Here is a 24,074-nt window from a genome sequence, read left to right as displayed (position 1 = left end):
ATATTTTTTAAATAGGGATTATTATATCCATAAAGGTATGCCCTACTTCACGGAATCTTGTAGAATAATTACAACATGGCGGTTAATATAATTTGCTATCTCCTGTTGTGCAAAGCCAATCTGTCTTCCCCGATAATCCTTTTCTCTAGAGTGAGTGACTGAAAGAGAGTCATCTTTCAAGTCTAATGGATCCCAGGCAGGAAGTTTGTGCTCACACAGTTAAAAGGAGCAGCAGAAACACAGGGCAAAGGCAAAGATGGGCCACCGGCTTTCAACTTAAAGTGATGGGATTTCCAGAAGGGTGTCGTTTCTGTCTCGTGTGAGGGTCACTGACCAGCTGGAAGGGAACTCCTTTTACAAGAAAGTCTCCCTGACTGTGTGCCTGGATCTCAGCCTGCAGTCATGGCTGCGCTGCTTTGTAGGTCTTGAAACCCATCGAGGGTCTCGCTAGCCAGCTGCCTGACACAGTGAGGCCTGGGGGAGCGCTGGTCTCAGAACTGTGGGGACCACAGAGGCCCTCCCAGAAGGCTGTGCTTGCTGCTGTTGCCACTCTAAGCTGTCAGTGCCCGTAACCAGCGTCACCTGCCCCAGCCCTGATGGTGTCTGGCCTATAGTGAATGCTCGATAAATGTTTGTTGAAAATGGGAGGAATTAAGTTCCTTGTTCCGAGGAATGGATTTATATTCAGAGGAACAAGGTTTGTGGAGTGAGGAGTTTAAAATGTTGTTTTCTCAGTGTTTCTATGGAATTCAGTCAAACCAGAGTTTTTCTGATAATAAGTGCAGTTGAAAATTTCGAGACTAATTATGATACATACATGTGGAACATCTCATCTCTCAAATACTTGGGACCAAAAGCATTTCAGACTTGAGAGGTTTTCGCTACCAAGATGGCTCCGTGGGTAAAGGCAGTTGCTGCTAAGCCTGACGACCTGAGTTCAGTCCCTGGAGCCCACCGGATGGAAGGGGAGAACGGACCGCCAGAAGTTGTCTTCTGACCACCACACATTCTGTGGCGTGCACACTCTCCAGTGAATAAATAAATAAAAGACAAATTTTAAAGGTATTTAAGAGGGCTTTTTGGGGGACGGGGAAATTTTAGAATGGCTGAATAGATTTTGTTGATTTGAGTGTCCCTAAATGATAAACTCTAAAAACGTTTGAATGTGCTGAAAAGAGGCTTTGGTCCCAGATTTTAGATTTGGGGTTAGGAATGATCTGACGGCAATTTCTATTTCTTGAACTCAGAACCTGTATCATTTTTGGTAGCATTCACTGGGAGAAGGTTAGGTTTTGTGGCAGGGACGTCAACCTCTGGCAGCCCCAGTGAGGAGCCCTGAGCTTCGAGTAAGAGCTCAGGCCTCTTTCTGTTCTGAGCTGAAGGCATTCTTGAGGAGCAGCCACTGTGACAGTTGTCAGTCAGGTGGCTTCTGCCCAGAGGCTGGCTGAGCAGTGGCGGCGTGGGCTGTGCCGTTTAAGTGTAAGCGCCGACAGGAAGCTACCATGGCAGCGTGGACTGTCAGCAGCCAGGAATGCTTTTGTCTGTGTTTGTTGTCTGTCTGTCTTGCCGTCCGTGTCATCTGTCTTGCATATGGTCCCTGGAGAGAGCCTCCTACCAGAAGGGCCAGCTTCCATTCACCCTTCTGCACCCAACCAGGGTGCCACCTCCTCTGGGAAGCAGTCCTGCTGACCTCCCCATGTCCCAGCTCCATCTGGAGTGCACAGCTTTCTCCCAGCACCGGGGCCACGCTGGACTTACTAAGCTCATTTGCATCCATCACCTTGGTTTAGTTTATTTATATTTCTTCTGCTAGGCTGGGACCTGTGGATTTGCACGCTCACTTATTTGGTTTCTTTCTGCAGCGTCTACTATAATGCCTGGTGTTCTAAATGTCAAACACAAAGCGTCCTTTCTATTATCCTGATCCATAGACCCAACCTCATGAACTTCTGCCCTTTCTAGGGCTTTGACTCAGTTGGTGCCTGTGTCTCCATCTTTGCCAAACCCCTCCTCTCTTTTACCCCAACGCCTCTGCTATCTTTTGTGGATTGCTTTGGGTTGGGCCAGGAAGTCAGAAATAGTTGTGGGTTTCTGGGTGGTGAGGAGCAACTCCAGGAAGCAGAAGGCACCCCCATGGTTCGAGGGGCTGGTGAGGAAAGGCTGGGACAGCTGCTTAGGAAGCAGCTGCCTACACACCTGCAGCGGGAGCCTGTGAATTGCGTCTGCTGTCTGCACATGTTCTCAGCTCAGTCCCCGGCTGCATCCCGAAGGAGAATGCGTTCAGTTCTTGGCAGAGCTTAATCTGAAGTCAGCTGAGAGGGTCTCTGGGAGGGGCCAATTTACAGACTTCACCCCTGGGGTACAGGCCAGAAAATAGAAAGGCGAGGTGCTCTCCAACACTTGGTGTGCCAGTGTGTTCCTGCCTTCCTCTGATCCCTTCTTGGTGAGCTACCACTTGTGACATTGTAAAAATTGACTAACTGGGGCTATAGACACGGCTCAGACTCCTGGGGCTATAGATACAGCTCAGAAGTTAAAAGCATTTGCTGCTTGTGCTGACGACCAGAGTTCAGTACCCAGCACCCGAGAAGCTCCCAACTGCCAGTAACTCCAGTTTCACACATACGTGCTCTCTCTCTCGCTCTCTCTCTCTCTCTCCACACACACACACACACACACACACACACACACACACTAAAATAATTTTAAAGTTGTTTAGTTAATTATGGTTGTGGGTTTTTGAGACAGAGTCACGGTGTAGCCGGGCTGGAATTTATAATCCTCCAGCTTCAGCCTCCTAAGTGCAGAGATTACAGTGATGTGATGCCGTACCTGGCTATGTTATTGTTTAAATGAAGCTCTGCTCACGCCATCAGTTGGCTCTTTAATTTCATCAGGGTGAGGGAACCCTAATCCACAGTTCTATTCCAATAGCTAGCGTGTTCTATAGTTATATTTTACCTCTCCCCCAAAGACATTATTTCCCCTTAGGAATAAAAGAAAAATCTGTTTCAGTCTGGAAATTATAAACATATCACTTAGAAGTATATTAATACTTAATGTTTTAATTTATAATACATGAGCCATTAAAGAAACCCTCTAGACGCTTAGTGGTCAAGAGAATTTGCTGTTTTTCCCGAGTTTAGTTCCCAGCAACCACGTCAGGCAGTTTACAACTCTAGTTCCAGGGGGATCTGATGCCCCCTTCTGCCTCTCTGGGCACTGTAGTCACATGTGTACATACACACTCCAGTGCACACACACACATACATATACACATGTGTGCGCGTGCGCACACACATACACAAATTAAAAAATAAAATAAATCTTAAAAATGCTCTGAACTCACATTGGCTCCTTATAATTAGAGACTTATTAATTTCCCCTGTGTGTTAAGTGTCTCCGGGGCTTGTACTGAGTGCCCCGAGCCGGATGCTGTTGGCCCATCTCTCAGTTTCCTTGGCTGTGGAATGGGTCTACCAGACCTTTCTTCACCATCGGTTGGAGGCATGTGGCAGTGCCCTGGAAACAGCAAGCTCTACTGAAATATTAATTGTAGTGTTAATGGGTGTGGAGTTGAGATCTGTATTTAGAATTTATTCTTTCACCATGTTGGCATATCAAGTTTTAATGACGGGGGTAAATCAGCCTCAGAGCGTCTTCATCCCCACTGTCTCTGTGCTCAAGAGGTCATTCTGTGAAAAAGAGTGCACCGACTGGGCCTGCCTACCTTGCCTGTGCTCCACAGATGCGATGGGTAAGCTATAAGTCCCCTGTCAAAGCAAGCAGGCAGATACATGAAAACAAAGGCCCACCATGTGACTTGTGTGTGTTGGGGGTGCGTGTCCATGTCTGTCATAGTGCACATGGAGGTCAGAGGTCACTATTAGGTGCCCTCAATCACCTTATTTTTACTTAATTGATGTTATGTGTGTAGGTATTTTAGCTGCATCTTTGCACCACATGCATGTAATTCCCACAGAGGCCAGAAGAGGGCATCAGATCTCCTAGAGCTGGGGTAATGGACAGTTGTAAGCCACCATGGAGGTGCTGGGATTTGAACACAGGAGTCCTCTAGAAGAACAGCCAGTGCTCTAAACTGCTGAGTCACCTCTGCAGCCTCCACCTTAGTTTTTGAAACAAAACTCTTTTCATTGTTACTTGAATTCACTGATTCAGCAAGGCTGACTAACGAGAAAGCACCATAAATTAACCGTCTCTGCCTCCCTAGTGATGGGATTAGAGATGTATGCTGCCCTGTGTGACTTCTGTTTCCCTCCCTCCTTCCCCCGTCCCTCCCTCCCCCTCCCTCCCTCCCTCCTTCTTACTTTCTTTCTCCCACTCATGAGTGTTCTGTCTTCATATGTGTCTTGTGTACAATGAGTGTTCCTGGTACCTGTGGAGACCAGAGGAAGGCATTGGATCCCCTAGAACTGGAATTACAGAAAAGTTGCTTCCTGCCATGTGGGTGCTGGGACTCAAACCTGGATCTTCTGGAAGGGCAGCCAGTGTTCTTAACTGCTGATCCATCTCTCCAGCCCCCATGCCTGGCTTTTTAAATGTGGGTTCTAGGGGATTAAATTCAGGTTTTCATGCCAAGATGGTATGACCAGATCCAGTTAGCATATGATGTCATCTGAATACTGCCTTCATCGTCTTTACAGTCTCCCCCATCAGAGGTTGAGACAGACAAACACAGCTTTCTGCTCTCTGAAACAGGGTCCAGAAAGCATCAGAAGTGTAAGTAAACAGATCTGGGTCTCAGTGATGGGTTCAGTGTTGATCACAAGCTCCTCGCCCTAAGCAGCCATACTCCTCGCTGGGGTGGGAGACCTGTGTTCATTGCCTGGAGGCATAGAATTCACTCCAGTCTTCCTCAGGCAGATGACAGTTCAGGAGGCCAGTCTGATTGACTACGACTTCAGGCATCCTTCATTGTGGACAACATGGACCTCCCAACATCTTCACAGTAGACCAGAGGAAGAGCAAGGCACTAGCTTAGTCCCAGTGGTTCAGAGTCAAGAAACATGACAATTAGAAGCTGAGGCAGGGATCCCAACAACTGGGGTTCCACACCTTTAATCCAGCACCAGGGAGATGATGTGGGATTCCCTTCTGTATGCTGTGAATATCATTGGTTAATAAAGGATCTGCTTTAGGCCTATAGCAGAGCTATATGGGAACAGAGCTAGGCAGGAAAAACTAAATGGAATGCTGGGAGAAAGGAGATGGAGACAGAGAGAAGCCACATAGCCCCCTCTGGAGACAGATGCTGGGAACTTTTTCCGGTAAGCCACAACCATGTGGTGATACACAGATTAGTGGAGATGGGTTAAATTAAGATGTAAGAGTTAGCCAATAAGAAGCTAGAGCTACAGGGCTAAGCAGTCTTTTAAATAATACAGTTTCTGTGTGATTATTTCAGGGCTGAGCAGCCGGGACTAACTAGTGGCCCTATTACAGTGGGGAGGTGGAGATGGGAGGGATATGGCTGGGCAGTGTGAGGAATATAAGGTGGGCGGAGACAGGAGCTCGTTGCAGTCAGAGGATGCAGTCTGATGACAGGATTGCCCTGTTGGTCTGAGGATTTGGTAGAGGTAAAAGGTCTCTCAGGTGACTTGACTGCACTGCTTCTCTGATCTCTCAGCTTTTACTGTCTAATATTTGACTCCGAGTTCTTATTATGAAGACAAATTAGAATTTGTGCTATATCTGGTGTCCAACTTTTGAGGTACAAATTCATGAAAAAGCCACTTGCCTGTGACTTTGCAACCACTGGCTTAGGCTGGAGCTACCCGCAGCCAGAGTTACTTCCCTGCTGGTTAGATTTTTCTTTCTTCTCCCCCGGTGGGCTTTCTCTGGGCTCCCTTCTCAGGCTGCTACCAAACTAGGTATCTGCCCTGAAATCTGGTCAGGCTTTTACTGTTCTGTGTAGCAGCTATAAGCCTCACATCTTCATCTTCATTGGTGGCAGATTTGGTGAGAAGATTGGGAATTCTTAAAGGGAGAAATTAGTTATGAGAGAATTTTTTCTTATGTTAAAAAAATTGGAAACACAATAATGATAGAGGAAGTTAGGTCTCTGTATGATTACATAATGCATGACTTAAGTATGGAACAATTAAATGAAGGGATAATCAGCTTAACCCAGATTGATATACTGTTAATTATCATTTTGATAATCCTTGTTGTCCTTTGATAATTCTTGGTTTGTTGCTTAAAACGTTGTTTGGTATGAATGCCAAAATATCCTTAGAGAAATTTAATAAAACAGATCATAGAGATATGCAAATTCAATCATAGGAATTTTATGTAGAACCCATTTCAGAGTTGTATTATAAGGTTAGAGAGGAATAACCTAAGGTTTTCAAACAACCTCAATATATCCAGTAACCTTACAGGAATTGCCCAATGATTGACATCCCCAGGACTCTGTAAGAGCTAACACTGTGACAGTGTTAGATTTAAGGAGACCAAGGAAGTCTCCCATGGCATGCACTCACCTCTTGTGAAGTAAATATGAAAAAAGAAGCTGAGGCATGGCAGTTCCCGTAGATTGGCAGCAGAGTGGTGTGTGGAAGGCTTTGTTCGGGGCTCATAGAGGGCTGAGGTACAGGAGGGTGCCCTTCTTCTGCAGTCTGTGCTCAGGACAGGGTGCTTGCAGGTGGGGAGTAGGGTCAGGCTCAGAAGACAGCGCTAACCTGCTCTTCCCCCTTTCCGCTGTGTGGCTCTGGACTGTCAAACACATCCCATTTAGTGTTGGGTAATGAACATTGCAGGTAGCTAGTGTCATCAATGGACGTCCATCATTTGGGCTTTATTCTAGAGAGAGCTCAGGTTTGCAGGCAACTGTGCATTAGAACCACGCGGCTTAAGAAAACTTTCTGGGCTGGGTCCCAGAGCTACTGAATGGTACACTGGAGGTGTGGCCCCAGCCTCTCCTGCTGCTGCTGCTGCTGCTGCAGGACCACATTTCAAGTACCCAAGGGTAGCTACATCTTTGCAGTGCTTGGAATGCAAATTGTCAAGTCTACCATTGCTGTAAACATGTTTTAATCATAGGCTTGTTTTGTCTCTTTTTAAACAGGTATTTTGATGTTGGACTACACAATTTCCTGATCAGGTAAGCCAGTACCTTTTGTTTTAGCTCTGACTGAATAGTGTATTTATTATGGATGGATGCAAACGGGAAAAACCTTAGCAAATGAATTAGTAGCTGAATTATTTGCCAGGAGAAATTGCTAACACTTTGTGTTTGTTCATCAGCATCTCACATAAATAATCACTCAGAGCTGTTTCTGTCAGAAGTGAGAGTTAACTGTCTTTGTTTGCTTTCTGTTGCTGTGATAAAACACTGGCCAAAAGCAACTTGGGAAGGAAAGGGCTTATTTAAGCTTGCAGTCCCACCGTCGTAGGAAGCTAAGGCAGGAACCAAAGCAGAGAACATGGAGGAACACAGCTTACTGGCTTGCTTCTTCTGGCTTCTTCATTTTGCTTTCTTATACAGTCCAGGCTGATCTGCATGGGACGGTCCTGTCCATTATGGGCTCAGTACTCCCGTGGCAATCTGCAGTCAGGAAAGTGTCCTATAGACATGCACAAGGCTGATTTGATTGGACGAGTCTTCTCAAGGATATCAAGTTGACAGCCAGAATTAGCCATTACATTTACCAAGGTCTTACTTCCATGTACTAGGCCACTGGAAAGATAAATAGAGAAAATGAGCTTTATTGGCTTGTTTTAGATGTTCATTTGACCAATTATCTCCCATTGAATTTAATATTTTAAAACCAAACTTATATTTGTTTTACAGTCATGGAGATATGACCTAGTGCGTACTTGAGATTCTAGACAGCAATTTATAACTTAAGTTTATTGGTGATTTTACCAGAGCTGTATTATGGAGCACATTAATTTCACATAGCTATGAAATTAAATAAGTGGAAATAAATATATCAAAAATATTGGCTGTGCCTATAAAAGGTACATGATTGTGAAAATCAGCTCTGTGCAGTTTCTCTACAGAGAGGGCTCAGTGGCTTAGGACACTTGTCGCCCTTGCAGAGTTCTGGGCTTGGTTCCCAGCACCCACCTGGGGGCTGACAAGCCTCTGTAGCTCCAGTTCCGTGGGATCTAATGCCCTCCTCTGGTTTCTGTGGGTCCAGGCACACACATGGTATACACACATACAGGCATGTAGGCAAAATATACATATAAAACAATGAATTTTTTAAAAATCGATTTTTCTGTGTTTTCTAACTTCTTCCTAGTAATCATCGTTCTTCTAATAATGTTAAAAATAGCTGAAATGCCTCTCAAAAGTGTGTGAGAGAGTAACAGTTGCTGAAGGACCCACAGGAGATGGAAGGCTATAAGGACACCAGCCATCAGTGGGAGAGTTTTGCTTTCTGTAAATAAGGGGCTCAGCACTCATGTTAATTGATTCTGAAAGTTTGTTAAATTCTAGTCATTGTGGCTTTTGTGTATGTCGTGTGGTGGTTCAGCTCGCCACAAGGCATGATCCCTCCCTACTGCTAAGCAGCTAATGGAAAAAAATGTCACTTGTAGTGAACCTCCATGCTGGGCTCATAGAGCAGTGTCCAGCAGGGGTCAAGCCTTCTTTGTCCTCTTTCCCAAGGCCTCCTCAGAGCCTGCATATAGAAATCTCTAAGTCTGTCCTACATTCAGAAATGTGGAATGTCTTGATTTTCTCCAAAACAGTAAACACTGTGTGAACCCGAGACACAACACAGGTCATAACAGTGTAGCAGGAAGGATAATGAACCAGAGAGGCACAGAAGATGTGGGCAGGAGAATTCCAAATCTAAGTGGGTTATAAGAAGCTGTCTGGGAAGACATCCGGATACATGGAACCCAGGGTCTTGCTAGGTAACACTCACCACTGACCTATGTCTCCAGCATAGTGTGGAGCTCGGACTTCATGTTTTGTTACTTTGTACTCTCACGGAACTGTTGCTACAAGGCCTTGTGGTAGACACAAGCTGATACTTATTTTCTCTAGTAACTTTCTTCAGGGCAGGGGCCAAGTCCTAATCATTTATCAATATTTACATTGAGAAACTTGTTTGGGATGAATCTTCAGCAAGTGTTTGTGGTGGGGGTGAATTGATAAAGAGTGAGAGAGAGGGGAGGGGTTCTGTTAGACTGGGGGAGTCTGCTTCTGTGGACTGTGAGTGCCTTGGTCTCCTACAAGGATGTGACTGGATGCTATCATTTGGGAAAAAAAGAAAGAAAGGAAAGAAAAAAAAAACGACACTTGGTTGGAAGATAGTTTGAGTTTATCCTTGTCTGATTGGGGCTTGACTGAGGGATGGTCTGCCCTTGAGGGCTCACTCTTATATCCTAATCCAGACTCCAGGCATGTGGGGTGTGGAGGAGAGAGAGGCGTGGCTGTGCTCTAGCTGGTGCTGGGTCCCTGACTGGAGCCTTTTTGAAAGTCTGTAGCTAGTTACTCTGATCAGTGTGTGGAACAAGTGGGGCTTGGGAAGGGAGTTTTCTCTCTGCCCCGTGACTCCTGGAGGTTTACCTTTCCCTATTCCAAGGCAGCCACAGCAACTAACACGTGTTGCTATGGTTGGGGAATGAGTGGCATCTCCCCTTCCTGTCAGCACCCTGGTCACTGTGAGCAGGTGTTTTTATCCCCCCCTACATGATGGCAGCCCCAAGTAAATGACTTAAAGACCCCGAAGGGCCTCTTCCCGGCTCCCCTTCCCAGCCGGGGAGTAGGGGAGATGATATAACTGGTTGCTTGGAGCAGACTGAGCCTCTTCTCAGGAGTCCCAGTGTTGTTCCTTTTGGAAACTACAGCTCCCAGATTCCTCCTGGATTACGGACACCTGCGGGCGCGCGCACAGGTGCAGGACATTTCTCCCAGATACCCTTGCACTTCTCGTTAAAATGTGAGCTTCCACGAGGTCTCGCTCTATTGCCCCTTACCCTTGTGTGTCTTGCACACCTGTCCATTATCGTGTCCCCCTCCCCCCCATTAAAGTGCACCCACGTGGGAGCCGCGTGTCTGTGTGTCTTCTCCTTTCGTGCGTGTTTTGTCTGTCCTGTGTTTGTCTACACACACACACCCGCTTTAAAAGAATAATACCCAGGATGGGCTGCTGCTGGCTTCCAAGCTTTCTTTCTCCTAGTATGGGAGGTTAAGCATAAGAAACCACAGGTGTTTAAGGTTGGACACACTGGTAAGAACTACTTCAGTGGCCCACGATGTTAAACCAGACTGCAGAGGGTGCAGAGGGTGCAGAGGGTGCAGGGGAACAGCAGTGGCACCTCTCAAGTTTTGCTCTGAGAGGAAAGAGAACAGTTGATGCAGAGGGCTGACTATGTGGCTTCTACTATTTTTTCCAATGAGAAAATGGTGTTTAGCCAGAGGAGGATCCAAAGCTCCTTTTAGACATAGAGAAAGCTGCAGTGTCCTCTCGCAGTGGTCAGTGGTCCTGTAGTGGAAGCTGCAGTGTCCTCTCATGGAGGTCATGGCCCTGCAGTGGAAGCTGCTGTTGCATCTTGCAGTGGTCAGTGACCCTGCAGTAAAAGCTGCAGTGTCCTCTCACAGTGGTTAGTGGTCCTGCAGTGGAAGCTGTAGTGGCCTCTCATGGAGGTCATGGCCCTGCATTGAAAGCTGCAGTGTTCGCTCGTGGCAGTTTGTGGCCCTGCAGTGGAAGCTGTAGTGTCTCTCAGTGGTCAGTGGCCCTGCAGTGAAAGCTGCAGTGTCCTCTCGTGGTGGTCATTGACCTTCAGTGAAAGCTACAGTGTCCTCTTGCAGTGGTCAGTGGCCCTGCAGTACACCAGAGAGGGGTGGCATTTTTCTGTAGATCCAGCCTCAAAGGAAATCTCATGAGCCAAGAAGAGAGATTATACTTGAGAATTCTTTTCAAGGGGAAATATAGCCCTCCTTGTAAAGAGGGTGTATAAAAGGATTGGAACCACCACTGTTTGTTTTTGTTCATAGAACCATTTCCTGGCTCCAGCAAGCTCCTGAGGTGTTCTCTGGGTTGTCAGGTTCTCTCTGATGCTCAGTGCAGCCCATCCGATTAGTCAGCTGTGGCTTTGACGTGGATGGTGGTAATGTTGTCTTCTCTGGAGAGATGTAAGTTTCCCCAGAGCGATCTTAGCTGAAGGACTAGCTTCCTTGTCAATGCAAGTATAGCACAGGGCTCAGACAGGAAGGGGTAGTTGCACAGAAAATGTGAGTATTTTTGTCTGGGTGTTTTACGACGACTGCGGGCAAACAGTGGGCTCTGTCCTTCATCGTCTTATAAAAATCAAAGGGAAGACTTTCAGGAGGCAGGACCAGCCATCACCAGAGAACCCCAGAAGACAATGACTGGACTTTTTCATGAGCCACGGCAAAAGAAAATGGGAAAATGACCAGCTTGGCAAAAAATATTATAGAATAGAATGCCTTTGTCTAATTGAAGACACTAGACTGGCATGTTTAAATTTAGTTTAGTCTGGCTTTGGCAAGAAAGTAAGAAAGATTTATATTTAAAACAATTTTTAGCCTTGCAGTTTTGTCTTATATAGAATTATAGATAGACACCCCCCCTCTCCTGCTTCCCATTTTCTTTTAAGGATCTTGTCATGTTGCCTGGGCTGGCCGTGAGTCCCTGGATGAAAGCAATCCTCCTGTTTAGGGTGGGGCCCGAGTAGCTGGGTCTACAGATGTGTGTCGGTGCTGGATTATGGCCCTGCCCCTTCAAGGCAAGTGATACACAGTTGCTGTCAACTTGATGGGATTTGGAGTCACCCAGGAGACATCTCTGGGCATCTAGGGGGGTCTTTCTGAGGAGGGTCCATCCACACTGAATGTGGGTGAGATCATTCCTGGGCTTGGATTCTGGGCTAAATATAAGGAAAAAGGTGAAAGCAAGTGAGTTCTAGTACCCGTTTGTTTCTGCTTCCAAACTGCGTGCAGTGTGCCCAGCTGCCTCACATGCCTGCTACCAAAACGTCCCTGCCGGGATGGATGGTGCACTCAGACCATGAGCCGAAATAAGTCTTTCTTTCTTTATTGTCTTTAATCATGGTATGAAAATTAACAAGCACAGAGATATGATTCTGAGGAGCGGGGCCATTGCTGCAGTCAGCCTGGTCACGTGGTCCTTAGATCTTTGGAATTGGCTTTTGTGGCAGGGCTGTAGAAGCATTTGGAGTTATGGGCTAGAGAAGACCTAGAACTTGGTATGCAGAGGTTACTGGGTCATTCCACTGTGCATGGATGACTTAAATTACTGAAGGAACAAGGGCTGTTTAACCAAGCAATGCAGCATCGCCTGCCTCTGGATTTCCATCGCTGACCCCGCGTGCCTTACTGATTTATGTTTTAGTTCTCAAGCTTAAGACTAGGACTCAAAAAACAAACTGGGGCTTGAACTTGGAGTCATGGTGATGTCTGAGGTTTGCTTTGTCACAAGAACCTCAAAGTGGCGCCATAAACATTGGTCTTGCTACTTTGCCCAGGCTCAAGTGATCCTCCTGACCTACTGAGTAGCTGGGACTACAGGTGTATGTCACTGTGCCCAGTAACAGTTCTGCCCCTTTTAAGGTAGAGAGTGTCAGTTACAAAGGGAACTGATGTAGTTTGTTGTGTTCATGGCATTGATGAAGATGTCTGCTCACCATTATTGCAAGCTTGTTTGGGATTGTGTGATGTTCAGAGTGTCTAGAAGAGGCTCCCTTACATGTTTAAGAAGTCAGGTGGTCAAGTAAAGGACTCCCTGAGAAGAAGGGAAACAGCCACCAGTGAGCTGGGTTTTGGCCATATTCAGAGGTCCCTTGAGACTCCTTTGGGTTCTCAGCTGGAAACTGAGAGGGAGGTTAAGGGGAAAGGTGTGCATTCATCCCTGGGGTAAGATCTGGGGGTAATGAGAGGTGAAAGCCATGCATATATTTTTGTAAACACCATAGAGGTAAAAGCTATTACACACACACACACACACACACACACACACACACACACACACACTCTTTTTCTTTCTTTCTTTTTTGGTTTTTGGAAATAGGGTTTCTCTGTGTAGCTTTGGAGTCTGTCCTAGAACTAGCACTTGTAGACCAGGCTGGCCTTGAACTCACAGAGATCTGCCTGCCTCTGCTGGGACTAAAGGTGTGTGCCACTACTGCCTGGCCTCATATGTATTTCACACATGTAAACACACAAGGATGTGACAACTCAGAGGGAAAACACTCGCTTAGTTACTGAAGATTTAATTTCCCTTTTACTTTGCAAATGTAACACCTTCTTTTTTAAGTGTTAGTAAATGTTTTTAAATATGGTGTAGAACATGGTCTTATTAAAACATCATTTATATCTTTGCAGCCCTCTGGGTCAGTGCTGAGCACAGGCAAAGGGAACAAGCAGTATGGGTGTGTACGGGCCATGTACAAACACTATGCCATTTTATATAAGGGGCTAGAGCATTGCCTGCTTGTGGCATTTGGTGGGGTCAGTCCTGCATCTCCCTGAGAACACTGGGGGGCTGGCAAATTCGTCAACACTGTGCCTGGAAGCTGTGGGACTTGCAGAGACTGGTTTTGTCTTCACCTGCAGAAGCAGAGTCTCTGGTGTAAGTGTGTCTGTCCTGTCCAACTCCAGCCCATCTCTAGATGTCCCCTCCATGCAGCCTCTCTCCAGGCCCTGTGGGCACTGATTACAAAACTTTCTGACCACAGAGTCCCCCAGCACACCTTAGACCCTACGCTCTGCTCCTGCAGAGCTGGGGGAGCAGCAGTCTGTGCAAATGCCTGGGTGACTTTTGTGTTCAGGATGTGTGGAATCTGTACTTTTAAATATAGGTGTGTGTGTGCACACGCGTGTGCATGTGTGTGTGCATGTCACATGTCCTCCTAGACAGTGAGTGAGGTTTCATTTATCTGTGTATTCCCCAGCCCCCACAGTGCCCAATAGCTACAAGTCCCTCAAAATCGTTTGAATCAATTTTAGTTTTGGAAACCAATTTTAGTTTTGGAAACCATAAAAGTGTTAAGTAATCATTTGCTTCTGTTTATTTGTATAACCATGTGAGGTGCTGAGACAAGACAGGCAGTGGCCCATCTTAGTTCCATTCCACACAGCAAACACTCAACAATGGAGTGATTCAGGGACTGTCACTGAGTCAAGGCACAGAGAGTACATGCCATGTGGGTCAATATGGAGAAATGAATTAGACTCACAGAAGCAGACAGCGGACAGTAGTTGCCAGGGCTGGCCTAAGCCAGAGCTGCATGGTTCCAGCCAGCAGGTGGACTGCTCAGTACCACAAGATGAATGAGTTCTAGAGATCTGGCTTTGCAACCAAAGGACCTTTTAGTCAACAGCCCTGTGCTTTAAGCTCGGGAGTCTGTTGAGAGGGTAGATCTCACGTGAAGTTTTTTACACCAATAAAAACTTGAAAATAGGGAATCTATAATAGCAAGCAAGCAAGCACTGTAACTCCATGATGTGTTGGAGGGCACAGGCCTGAGCACTGGCTTTTTCAGGATGGCAGTGAGGCCTCTCTGGGGCAGTGGGTAGCTCTAGGTTGTGAGATGGGCAAGGAGGACATAAAACCAGGAGGTGGTCTGAACTCAACTGCTGCAGGCAAAGGGAAGGTCACCCCACACTGAAAAGAACCCTGGGGTTTCAGGATGGGGGAACATGGAGTTTGCACTGACCAGGGAGAGTAAAGTGTGGTCAGAGTGATAAGGTTTAGGGAACCACTTTAAATGCCACATTGAGTCTGCTGGGGCATGCCTGTAACCCCAACATTCTTAAGGCTGAGAGGCTGAGGCAGGGGGATCATAAGTTTAAGGTTGGCCTGGTCTATGTGGGGGAGATTCTGTCTCAAACAATTAGGAACACAAGATGCCAGAGGAGCTATGGAGGTGGAGGGTGTTCAAGTAGGGAGGGGCCTGACTGGCATCGATTTTTCAGAAGTCAGTCTGACAGACTTTGTGAGAAGGTCTGTGTTCTTCCTGGGAGCTGGAGCTGGGGTGTCTAGTTGGTGCCCGCCCCTTAAAGGGGCAGCAGCGGCCCTGAAGCTACTCAGGTTAGGCAGGAGTAACCCAGAACTACTGTTTGTCTCACTGCCCTGTGTACTTGTGCTGGAGTAACTTGACATAATGACACTCAGGAGAGGCAGTTCACAGACAGTGGACCACGGTAGCACGCTCTAGGGCATGGGCAGCTACCCTAGTGCTGGGGCTTGGGGACACACACACACACACACACACACACACACACACAGACTTTCTTCTCATAGCAAGTAACCCTGTCTCCAGACCTTTCAGCAAGCCTGGGTTCCAGTTCCTTCTGACCCGTCTCTTCTTCTTGGCCTCTGTTGATGGCTCAGGTAGTCATCTGGCCTCTCACCTTGGATGTCAGCCATGCTGGGGTGTCTAGAGACCTAGATGCAAGGGCCTGGCTTCCTCCCCAAGCTGCCAGAAACCCATTTCCTTCTGGCTTGCCCTCAATCTTTGCCTGGTGTTTTGTGTCTTCTCTCATTTTTTTTCAGGAGCGGAGTCCCTTCCCAACTTCCATCACAGTTAGTGCCAGAGACTATAGGCATACCGTCCCAGGAGCTGCTTCCAAATTACCACACAGAGGCTTAATTTAATTGAGATGCTTGGCCAATAGCTCAGGCTTATTACTAACTTAAACCAGCTCTTGCATTTCAGGTTAACCCATATTTTCTGCTTACACCCTGTCACGTGGTGGTACCTTTATTAGCACGCACATTCATCTCCTGCTCCCTTTGCCTCTGGCTGGCGACTCCTGACTCTGCCCTTCCTCATGCCATCATTCTTAGTTAGGCTTTCCCACCTAACTTTATTCTGTTCAGTTATTGGCCAGTCAGCTTGTTTAGTAAGCCAATCACAGTGACATATATTCACACAGGGTGCAGAAGGATTATTCCACAGCAAGGGACTGCCTTTATGGTTCTAGGCTCAGGCACTATAAATGTCCTGAAATGGTTTTCATCCCTTTGTTGGATGGAAGGCTCTTGATCGTGAACACCATGTCAGTAATTTGGGTTCCTAGATGATTCTGTGACCCGATGCTCACTCCTCCTCTGCCACTGTTGCTTTTGAGGAAAGCATTGCTGGAATTTTGCTTTGGTTCTCTCTTTAGGCCTGTACTGTATTTGGATTTGTTACTTAGAAAATATAGATTAAAAGTAGCACAAACCAAAAAAGAAACATTTTACATTCTGGGAGTCGACATCCTCCGTTGAGCCCATATCCAATTCTACAAGTAGCCATTGTGGAAGATAAAGTGTATCTGCTAATAAGTTAAAAATAGCTCCTGCTATGTTAATGGAAGTACCTGGAATACCGAGGTGCTTTTTGTGTGAAAGCGTGAGTGGGGGGATTCTCTTCACAAGTAGGGCTGTCAGTGGGGCCCCGAGCCAATGCAGATGGCTTGTTTGTTGGTTGATGCCACCTTTGTCACCTTCTCTTAATTGCCTTATTGTGTCTGAGGCTCTCTCTGTCTTCAGAGGATCGCAATGTAAGGCAGAATCCAGACACGTTCTGCCTTTCTGCACGCCACAGATCTTCGCTCAGTCGTGTGTGGGTGGACGTGGGACCCAGTGTGCAGCCCGAGTGGCAAGGGTGACACCCACTTTATCAAGAGATAGAGGTGCTGGGCTGGAGCCCCACATTCAGCCCCTGTGATGGGGACCCACTGGCTCTACCTGGAAGGGCACCGTTGAGCTGTGGCAAGGTAATTTGTGAACAGCTTCTGACTGCATAGCCTCCTAGCTGTCTGTGGGTACTCTCAGAGGTTGTGCACGCTTCTGGGGCTCCCTTAATGAGCTCCTTTTGAGGTTTAACCGGAGTACATTCTATTATTTATAGCTAAGAAAGCTCCGATAGTTCCTTACCTGACGGGCAGGGGAGACAATGTGCTCAGCAGGGGGAGCACACGATCTTCGGCGGGCTTCACCCATCAGCTGCATCGATTCCACACCCCAGAATTAAACCAAATTGCAGCTATTTTTTGCATCAGCACAAAAAACTTCCTGTGAGATGGAAAGGGCATGAGGTCAGGCACAGAAGCCCAGGGCTCGGGACTGCCTGACATCTCTTTGCTGCTGTGGTTTTTGTGCAAGTCACTTCTACTCAGGCCTGAATTTTCTTATTTGTGAAACGAGAGACTTCTGTCAGATAAACCGTAAGGTCCCTTCTGATTGGCCCCTGGTGAGTGGTGTTGGCGCGTCTAATATTAGCATCTGTCCAGATCTGTGCCAGCCAGTATGCTGGCTCTTAATTCCACGTGGCTATTTAAATTCAAGTTCATTACAATTCAGTGAAGTTACTATGATATTGTGATGGAATATGGAATAGATATTTGGTTTCTGCCCCTGGTTTCTAGCACAGAGCCCTTAAAACCTTTGTAGATGCGGGCACCAGGAAGACCTTTGTTCTGAGGTTTTGTCTTTGAGCTCAGTCCCTACTTGGATCTGCTAAGACCTCTGTTACTCCCTGAGAGCCAGGAGTAGGACTCAGCTTCTGAATCCCTTAGAAGCTTCTCTCATTCTAATGAGGGGAAGCTTAATAGACCCACAGACAGCCTCGGGATGGGGACCGGTTGCCAGGGGAACCAGCCATTAGTGTAGAGGGCTGGGCCTTTCAGCCTCATCTCGTCACCTCCACCCCCAAGCCTTGTAGGAAGAAAAGGGAGGATTTTGTTGTTCGTGGCAGCTGTGTCATTTGCATGAAAGCTCAAAGGAAAAGGGTTCAGGGGGTTCCAGGTTGAGACGATAAGACTGGGCAGTGTGAGGGGGTACCTGGAAGGTGGAGTACCCAGAAAAGGCTTAGCAGTTCCCAGCCCCTCCTGCTATCATTTCTCTGTGAGCCCTTCCTGCTGGCCTTACAGTGAACCAGGAAAGGTGTGTAGGGACTTCTCTGCTTCTGTGAATCATCTTGGAAAATCAGCCGGACATCTGCGGGTATCTTGGGAATTGCCAGTGTTTAGCTGGTCACTCAGAATCACTGGTAAAACAGGCAGCGGTCTGTCTATGGCATCTGGGGTAGGGACTACCCTGTGAGGCCAAGCCCCGAGCCTGTGGGTGCTCACTGTCTCTGGGTGTCTAGTTTCAGAACTGAATTAGAGGCTGGGTCCTGGAGATTAGTCAAGTGCCTGGTGTCGGGGTGGACGTCTTCCACATCTGGTCACAGGTGGATGCTGGGCTGACAGTTCCTCTCTTAGCAGGACAAGCTCAGAAGCTCAGGTGTGAAGCTGCATTTTAAGTGCTCTGTAGCCCCGGCAGCTACTGCCTGTCCTGTCAGTCAGTGGATAAGACGCCTGTGTCGTCACTGATGGTGCTCTCGGGCTCAGGTGACAAAGCAGGCTTCTACTTCCCCCAGAGACACCGAGGCTCTGCTCCTTGTCCAGATGCCATTAAAATTCTGAGCAACCACAAGTCACCGGCTTGTCCCGCACAGATACTCCCATCTTCCCCAGAAATCTCATTCTTCTCCTGCTCAACAAAGCTGCACCTTGGAATTATTTAAGAAAATCCTTTCCATTTTATATAGTTAACTCTTCTTGTTGCCCTGGCAAAATGCTTGACAAAAGCCACCTAAGAAAGGCCTATTTTATCTCAGAGTCTGAGGATGAGGAGTCCATCCTGGCAGGATAAGTCATGGCTGCAGGAGCTAGAGACGGCTGTCACGTGTCACCTTGTATCCACAGTCGGGAAGCAGACAGACAAATGCTGGCTCAGTCCAAGCCCCCAGTCTAGGGCATGGTGCAGCCCATAGCGAGGCGGTTTCCCCCTCGGCTAACCCAACCCAGGAATTTCCTCACAGACCTACCCCAACGTTTGTCTCCTGGGTGATTCTAGATCATATCACAGTGACCACCGCCACAAACTCCTACCCCATTTTATCTGTAGTTGTGCCATTTCTACCATTAAATGTTATTCACATCCACCCTGTCTTCATTCTGTCGGGGACACCGAACCAGGGCCCTTTCAACCTCTCACTTGCCCTCTGGTGTGAGTCTTACCTGCAGTTTCTTCCTTATTTCCAGGGCTTCCTTCCATCCTAGGTCAAATGCATTTAAAAGCACACACAAAGCTGGTTATGAGTGCCTTGCCTTCACACCATGTATGCACCTGCCATTTGCAGATGCTGCTAACAGCTCTCCCAGCCGTCCCAGGACACGCCCTCTGTTCTCTGACAAACATCTTCACGTCTTGTTCCCACTTTGTCAGCTGTCCATATCACAGGACACTGGCCAGGGGATGGGGCTGGGGCAGGCCTTTGGGGGGTCCACAAGGACTTTGGGGTGACATGTATAGGGAAAGCATATTCAAAGCCCCATGGTGGGAAGAACAAAGGTACATTCAATTCAAAAGAGTCCGAAGACCCATGACGGTGTCCCAGGACCTAGGAATGAAGAGACACAGAGCTTTGATGTGACAAGCATGGGGGATAGGAGCCCAAGTGCTCATGGGAGCTTTGCTCAGAACTGGGTCTACTGGAGCCATCTGGCAGAATGATTATCTCACAGTCCGGCTGCTGCTTCTCCTTACCCAGATGTTCTGTGAGCTTGTGCTCCCCCCACACCCCGGTTTGCTCTTTGTTGGCCAGAGTCCATCCTGTTGCCTTTAGCTAAGGCCTCCCAGATAATGTGTGGCTGTCATATATACATGAGGTAGTGCAGTGAGCCACTCTGCTCTTCCGGCCGCTCCGTGCTGAAGGGGGCTGCTTGTCTCTGTTGAATTACAAGACAGACAAACTTGGAAAAACTCCAGCTCTGGAAAATTGCATGCAAACTATGATAGTCATTATAACAGAGATGGGCAAATCACTCTCCATGCAGCTTTGTCCAGAGCAGGAGGAAAAATAGTAACAATTCTCATGATAGTGTGAGCACAATTGAAAAGTTATAGCGAGGTCCTAGGAAGTAAGTATTTTAGTAAGTGCCAGCATTTGCTTGAATGGTGCAGGTCATTTGACAAAAGGGAGCTTGCTCGCTCTCGCTCTCTCTCTCTCTCTCTCTCTCTCTCTCTCTCTCTCTCTCTCTCAATGCTGTTGGTCCCCTGTCCATCAGTGTCACCTTCTAGGGCAGGAAGTCTTCTCATAGCTCTGACTCTGCATAGACACTCAGCCATGTCTGGCACATTTGACCATAACGAGCCATGTCCTGTGGACTTCGGCTCCCAATCAGTCAGGACAAAGACTAGTCAGTGACGGGGCCGGTGGGCTCTGTGGAAAAGATAGAATCGTGAGTACATTCTGTGTGACACGCAGGGCTTCTAGATGCGCCCAGTAGGATCCCAAGGGAAGGTCAGACCTACAGAATAAAGCATCAATAGAAAGAAAGAGCAATTAGCCCAGGGGCTGACTTCACTTGTGACCAGGCCGTATGCAATAGAACCACTCAGAACCTGACATCTGTCTCTAATTGAAAGGTTACTCACAGTCGCTCTGTTTCACGGAGTTCAGTCTGTACGTGTTTGTTAATACTGAGCCGATTGCGGTGAAATCCATTTTGGAAATTAAAATAGGTAATTATTTCTGAACCTTTAAATCATCTTAAGCAGAATAATGAGCTGGAAAGCATTTAGCTGAGGAAGCTCGTCTGATTGCACAGGCAATGATTCTGTGGGAATGAGACGCAAACATGCACTGTCTCCCCTTGCGCTGGGGTTGCCAGGTGCTGGGGAGAGGGCTTAATCCAGCTATCTCTGCCCTGTGGTATTTACGTTCTCACCCGAGGCTCGCAAGCTGGAGAGTCTCGGCTGGCTTTTCTGGGCCGTCTTTGTTCTTGGACATGTGACTTCTGGTTTGTCGGCTCTGACACTCACTGAAAAGTGTTTTACAGTGTAAAAGCCTCTTTATGCTCCAGCTCTGCCACTGTAGGGTTTTTACAACTTGACCCACATGGACACGTTCTTGTTAGCACCCGAGCAACCCAGAACTGTGGTCCTCTCCAGACTCCAGGCCAGAGCTGCCTTCTCTGCTATAGGCAGAGAACCATGAAGGCCAGTGGTGGGATAGAATGGTAGGGGCTTCTAGAGTGTTCCATACAGTAGTTAAAGAGGAAAACAAGCATTCATGGCCTAACCGGAAAGATAAGCCTGTTAGACATGCCTTCGTCCGAGTCTTTCGTTGCGGCTATAGGAGGCAGAGGGAAGAAGGATATGGGCATTATGGGGGATAACTTAAGGACTGTGGTTCAGTCAACCAGTGGGTCGTTGGTCTGACTTTCATTTGCTTAGTCAAACTATCTGGGCTGTTTATTTTCTTGCCAATGTTATGATTATTTTTAATCTTGTTAGTTGGGTCCCTTTCCCCTGAAGCTTGTCATCTTCCTGTCTAACAGGCCCTGGCTTCCAGGATCAGACTTAGTCATCCTTAGAAACGCCAGCACTGGGAGGGGGAATGACACAAAGCCCCTTCTCCAACCAAGAAGCTGTTTGCAATAGATACCTGGGGGGAGAGGGAAATCCAGTTTTCTCTAGTTGGAGAGAGGCTTCATGCCCGGAAATAGTTTGCCGATACAAAATGCACTCCATGTCTTTTGTTTGTTTGCTTGTTTTTTTTTTTTTTGGGGGGGGGCACTTTTAGTTTTGGTAACTTTTGTCTCATTAATTTTCTTCTTTTTAGCTTGTCTGTTTTGATGTTTTGCTGTTATAGTTGCTTTTCTTTCTTTCTGGAGAGAGAAGACATGGCCCTGTGTGGGTAGGAGCTGGGAGTCATTGGGGCAGGGAAAAGAAAGTGATCAAAATATATTGTATGAAAAACATTTAAATAATAATTGAAAAAGAAAAGTAGCTATTGAAGTGACAAACCACAGAGCCATCCTTGGCCCCTGAGAAGCAGAACTGGATCTGTTTTCTGTTCTGGCACCAAGAGTTGGACCCGATAGACAGGGACTTCTCCATAAGAAGATAAATGCCCTCAGTGATGACCGCTAGAACCCCTCTTATCACCCCCACCCCCAGGGTTCCCACAGTGTGCGTTTCATCAGAACCAGGCATCTACCTTGTTCTAGCTGTGAGCTTTGGGGACAGAAGCTTCCCTTTTATGCACGGTGTTCTCATTGTGGTGTTAAGGGCAAAACAGACCACTGAGTCCAGCCATGCCACCACTGTCTTAAACTGAGCTTCTCTGAGAGGGTCCTGCAGTCCTGCTAAGACCTCTGTCTATGACAGTCCCTCTGCTCCCACTTATGTAATGATTCCTGAGCCTTGGAGGCAGGAGGTGTCTCATAGGATATCCATGTGACTGAGCACACCAGGAACGTTTGCTTTCTTCACCAGTATGAATTTCTGCATTAATCCCTGTGTACCTCAAAGAAACGTCTCTGATGAGGTCTGAAGCTGTGCTTATCTGTGGATAGAGAGATTGGATAGAGAGATGAATTTAGAGAACAGTAAAATAAAATATTACTTCTGTTTAGCAAAATAGTAGTAGTAGGTTCACTGTTAGAGACTACATGGGGTTTTGGCCAGATTTATAGTACCTGGCGTGTGTTTCCTCCTGTGGAGTGGGTATTACTTTTTTTTAAAAAAGCAGTTGGTTACCCCATAGCATCCAAGCCAATGCTGCATCATGGGCACACTGGTATCTTGTACAGAAATGCTTGAATATGTGAATCTGTAGAAAGCCGTTGCTGGAAACCCTCTGGGGTGCCCACTCTGAGCCCTTTTATTAGAGAATAATCAGGACCAGGGCAGTGAGGCTTTTGCCACAGGTTGTGCCCCAGCTCTGCATTGCCATCTCCAGTCCTACTGACAGATCTAGCTGTGGGTATCACTCAGATGTTGTTATGACTTAAGGTCTGCCAAATGAGGGGGAATTGGCCAGCAATATTCTTCAAGGATTTTGGACTGAGAAGATGCCATGGTTGGGGTGAGACTTGGGAAAGGAAGCCACGGAACCATAAGTTAAACAGAACACAAACTAAGATTCTGGGAGAAGCAGGAATGTAGAGAAAGAAGGCAAGGGCAGCTGATCTCAGACAGCAGAGAAAGTACCAGGGCCTGAAAGAAGTAGGGAAGCCAGAGGGGGAACAGAGTGGCTGTCTTGGTTTCTTCCTGGTTACCCCAAATCCCCATCATTACTTGAATTCTGTCCTATGCCCTTAAGATGAATCCTCCCACACATAAGGAGACACCTGTCCCTACTAGCGGAGAAAAGTGTGTGTGTGTGTGTGTGTGTGTGTGTGTGTGTAAGAGTTTCTCAGGCCACACCAGACGTAGGAAACAACCTGTAACTTGGAAATGGTTGGAGTAAATTAAAAATTACAACCCCTATTGTGAATTGTTGGGGGTGTCGGCTTGCTCTTGGGACTCTCATTTGTCACTGGCTGGTCAGCTAGAGACGGCTCTGTCTACTGAGCGGTTCTAATAATACAGCAGCACACAGAGGCATCTGGAGAAAGCGGAGCAGTAAAGACTGTTGTCGGGGCTCGTTAGTCCTAATTTAAGTAATAATAATCCTGTAATCATAAAAGATGTTCTGGAGCAGACTCTCTCCCAGGTAGCATTTATCATTAGAATTATAATTGCAGTCTTGTCTAACATCAGATGTGGAAACCTGTGAACATTTGGACCCTGTCGTCCAGGGAGATAGTGGGGTATGCCAAATCGCCAGTGTGGTTTTCCTTACTGGGACAAGTAGCTGGTGGTTTCTTCACACACATACTCATGCTATGTGTACAGTATACACACACCATGTGTACTGCATAGATGTGTATACTCTGTGTGTTTGTTTCAGGAAGCAGTGCTTGTTAGTGAAAATAAGCTTTTTTAAAAATAATCAGAGATGACGTGAGTGACATTTCTAAGGAGAGCCACAGTAACGACTAAAACTAGGCGCCCAGCAAGTGTGGGTGCTAAGACCTAGCAAATGTAGTGACTAAAGAATCTAGAAAGCTCAGGTACTAAGAACTTAGTAAACTTAGGGACTAAGACCTATAAATGTAAACTCAGAGACCAAGAGCTTGGCAGGCCTAGGAACTAACTGCTTAGATAGGCTTTTTCTTCCAAGATCTTCCATTGAGTCCAGTGGGGAGGGTGTGAGGGTATTTGTTTTATTTATTTATTTAT

At 47.0% G+C, this 24,074-nt stretch overlaps 1 protein-coding gene across 1 annotated transcript in view; it reads left to right on the top strand.

Moving 5' to 3' along the window:
• Hhat (hedgehog acyltransferase) overlaps positions 1-24,074 on the top strand; it is a 210,733-nt gene that overhangs the window by 87,999 nt on the left and 98,660 nt on the right. Inside the window, exon 9 of the mRNA XM_050148277.1 lies at positions 7,088-7,123. Coding sequence (XP_050004234.1) covers positions 7,088-7,123 — 36 coding nt within the window. The remainder of the gene's footprint in view (positions 1-7,087; positions 7,124-24,074) is intronic.

This window comes from Alexandromys fortis, unplaced genomic scaffold (genome assembly GCF_014885135.2).
Source record: "Alexandromys fortis isolate MF-2015 unplaced genomic scaffold, M_Fortis_MF-2015_v1.1 scaffold_62, whole genome shotgun sequence".
In the NCBI taxonomy this organism is placed as follows: Eukaryota; Metazoa; Chordata; class Mammalia; order Rodentia; family Cricetidae; genus Alexandromys; species Alexandromys fortis.
The sequence above is the reverse complement of the archived record's forward strand: the minus strand, read 5'-3'. Positions and strand labels throughout refer to the sequence as shown.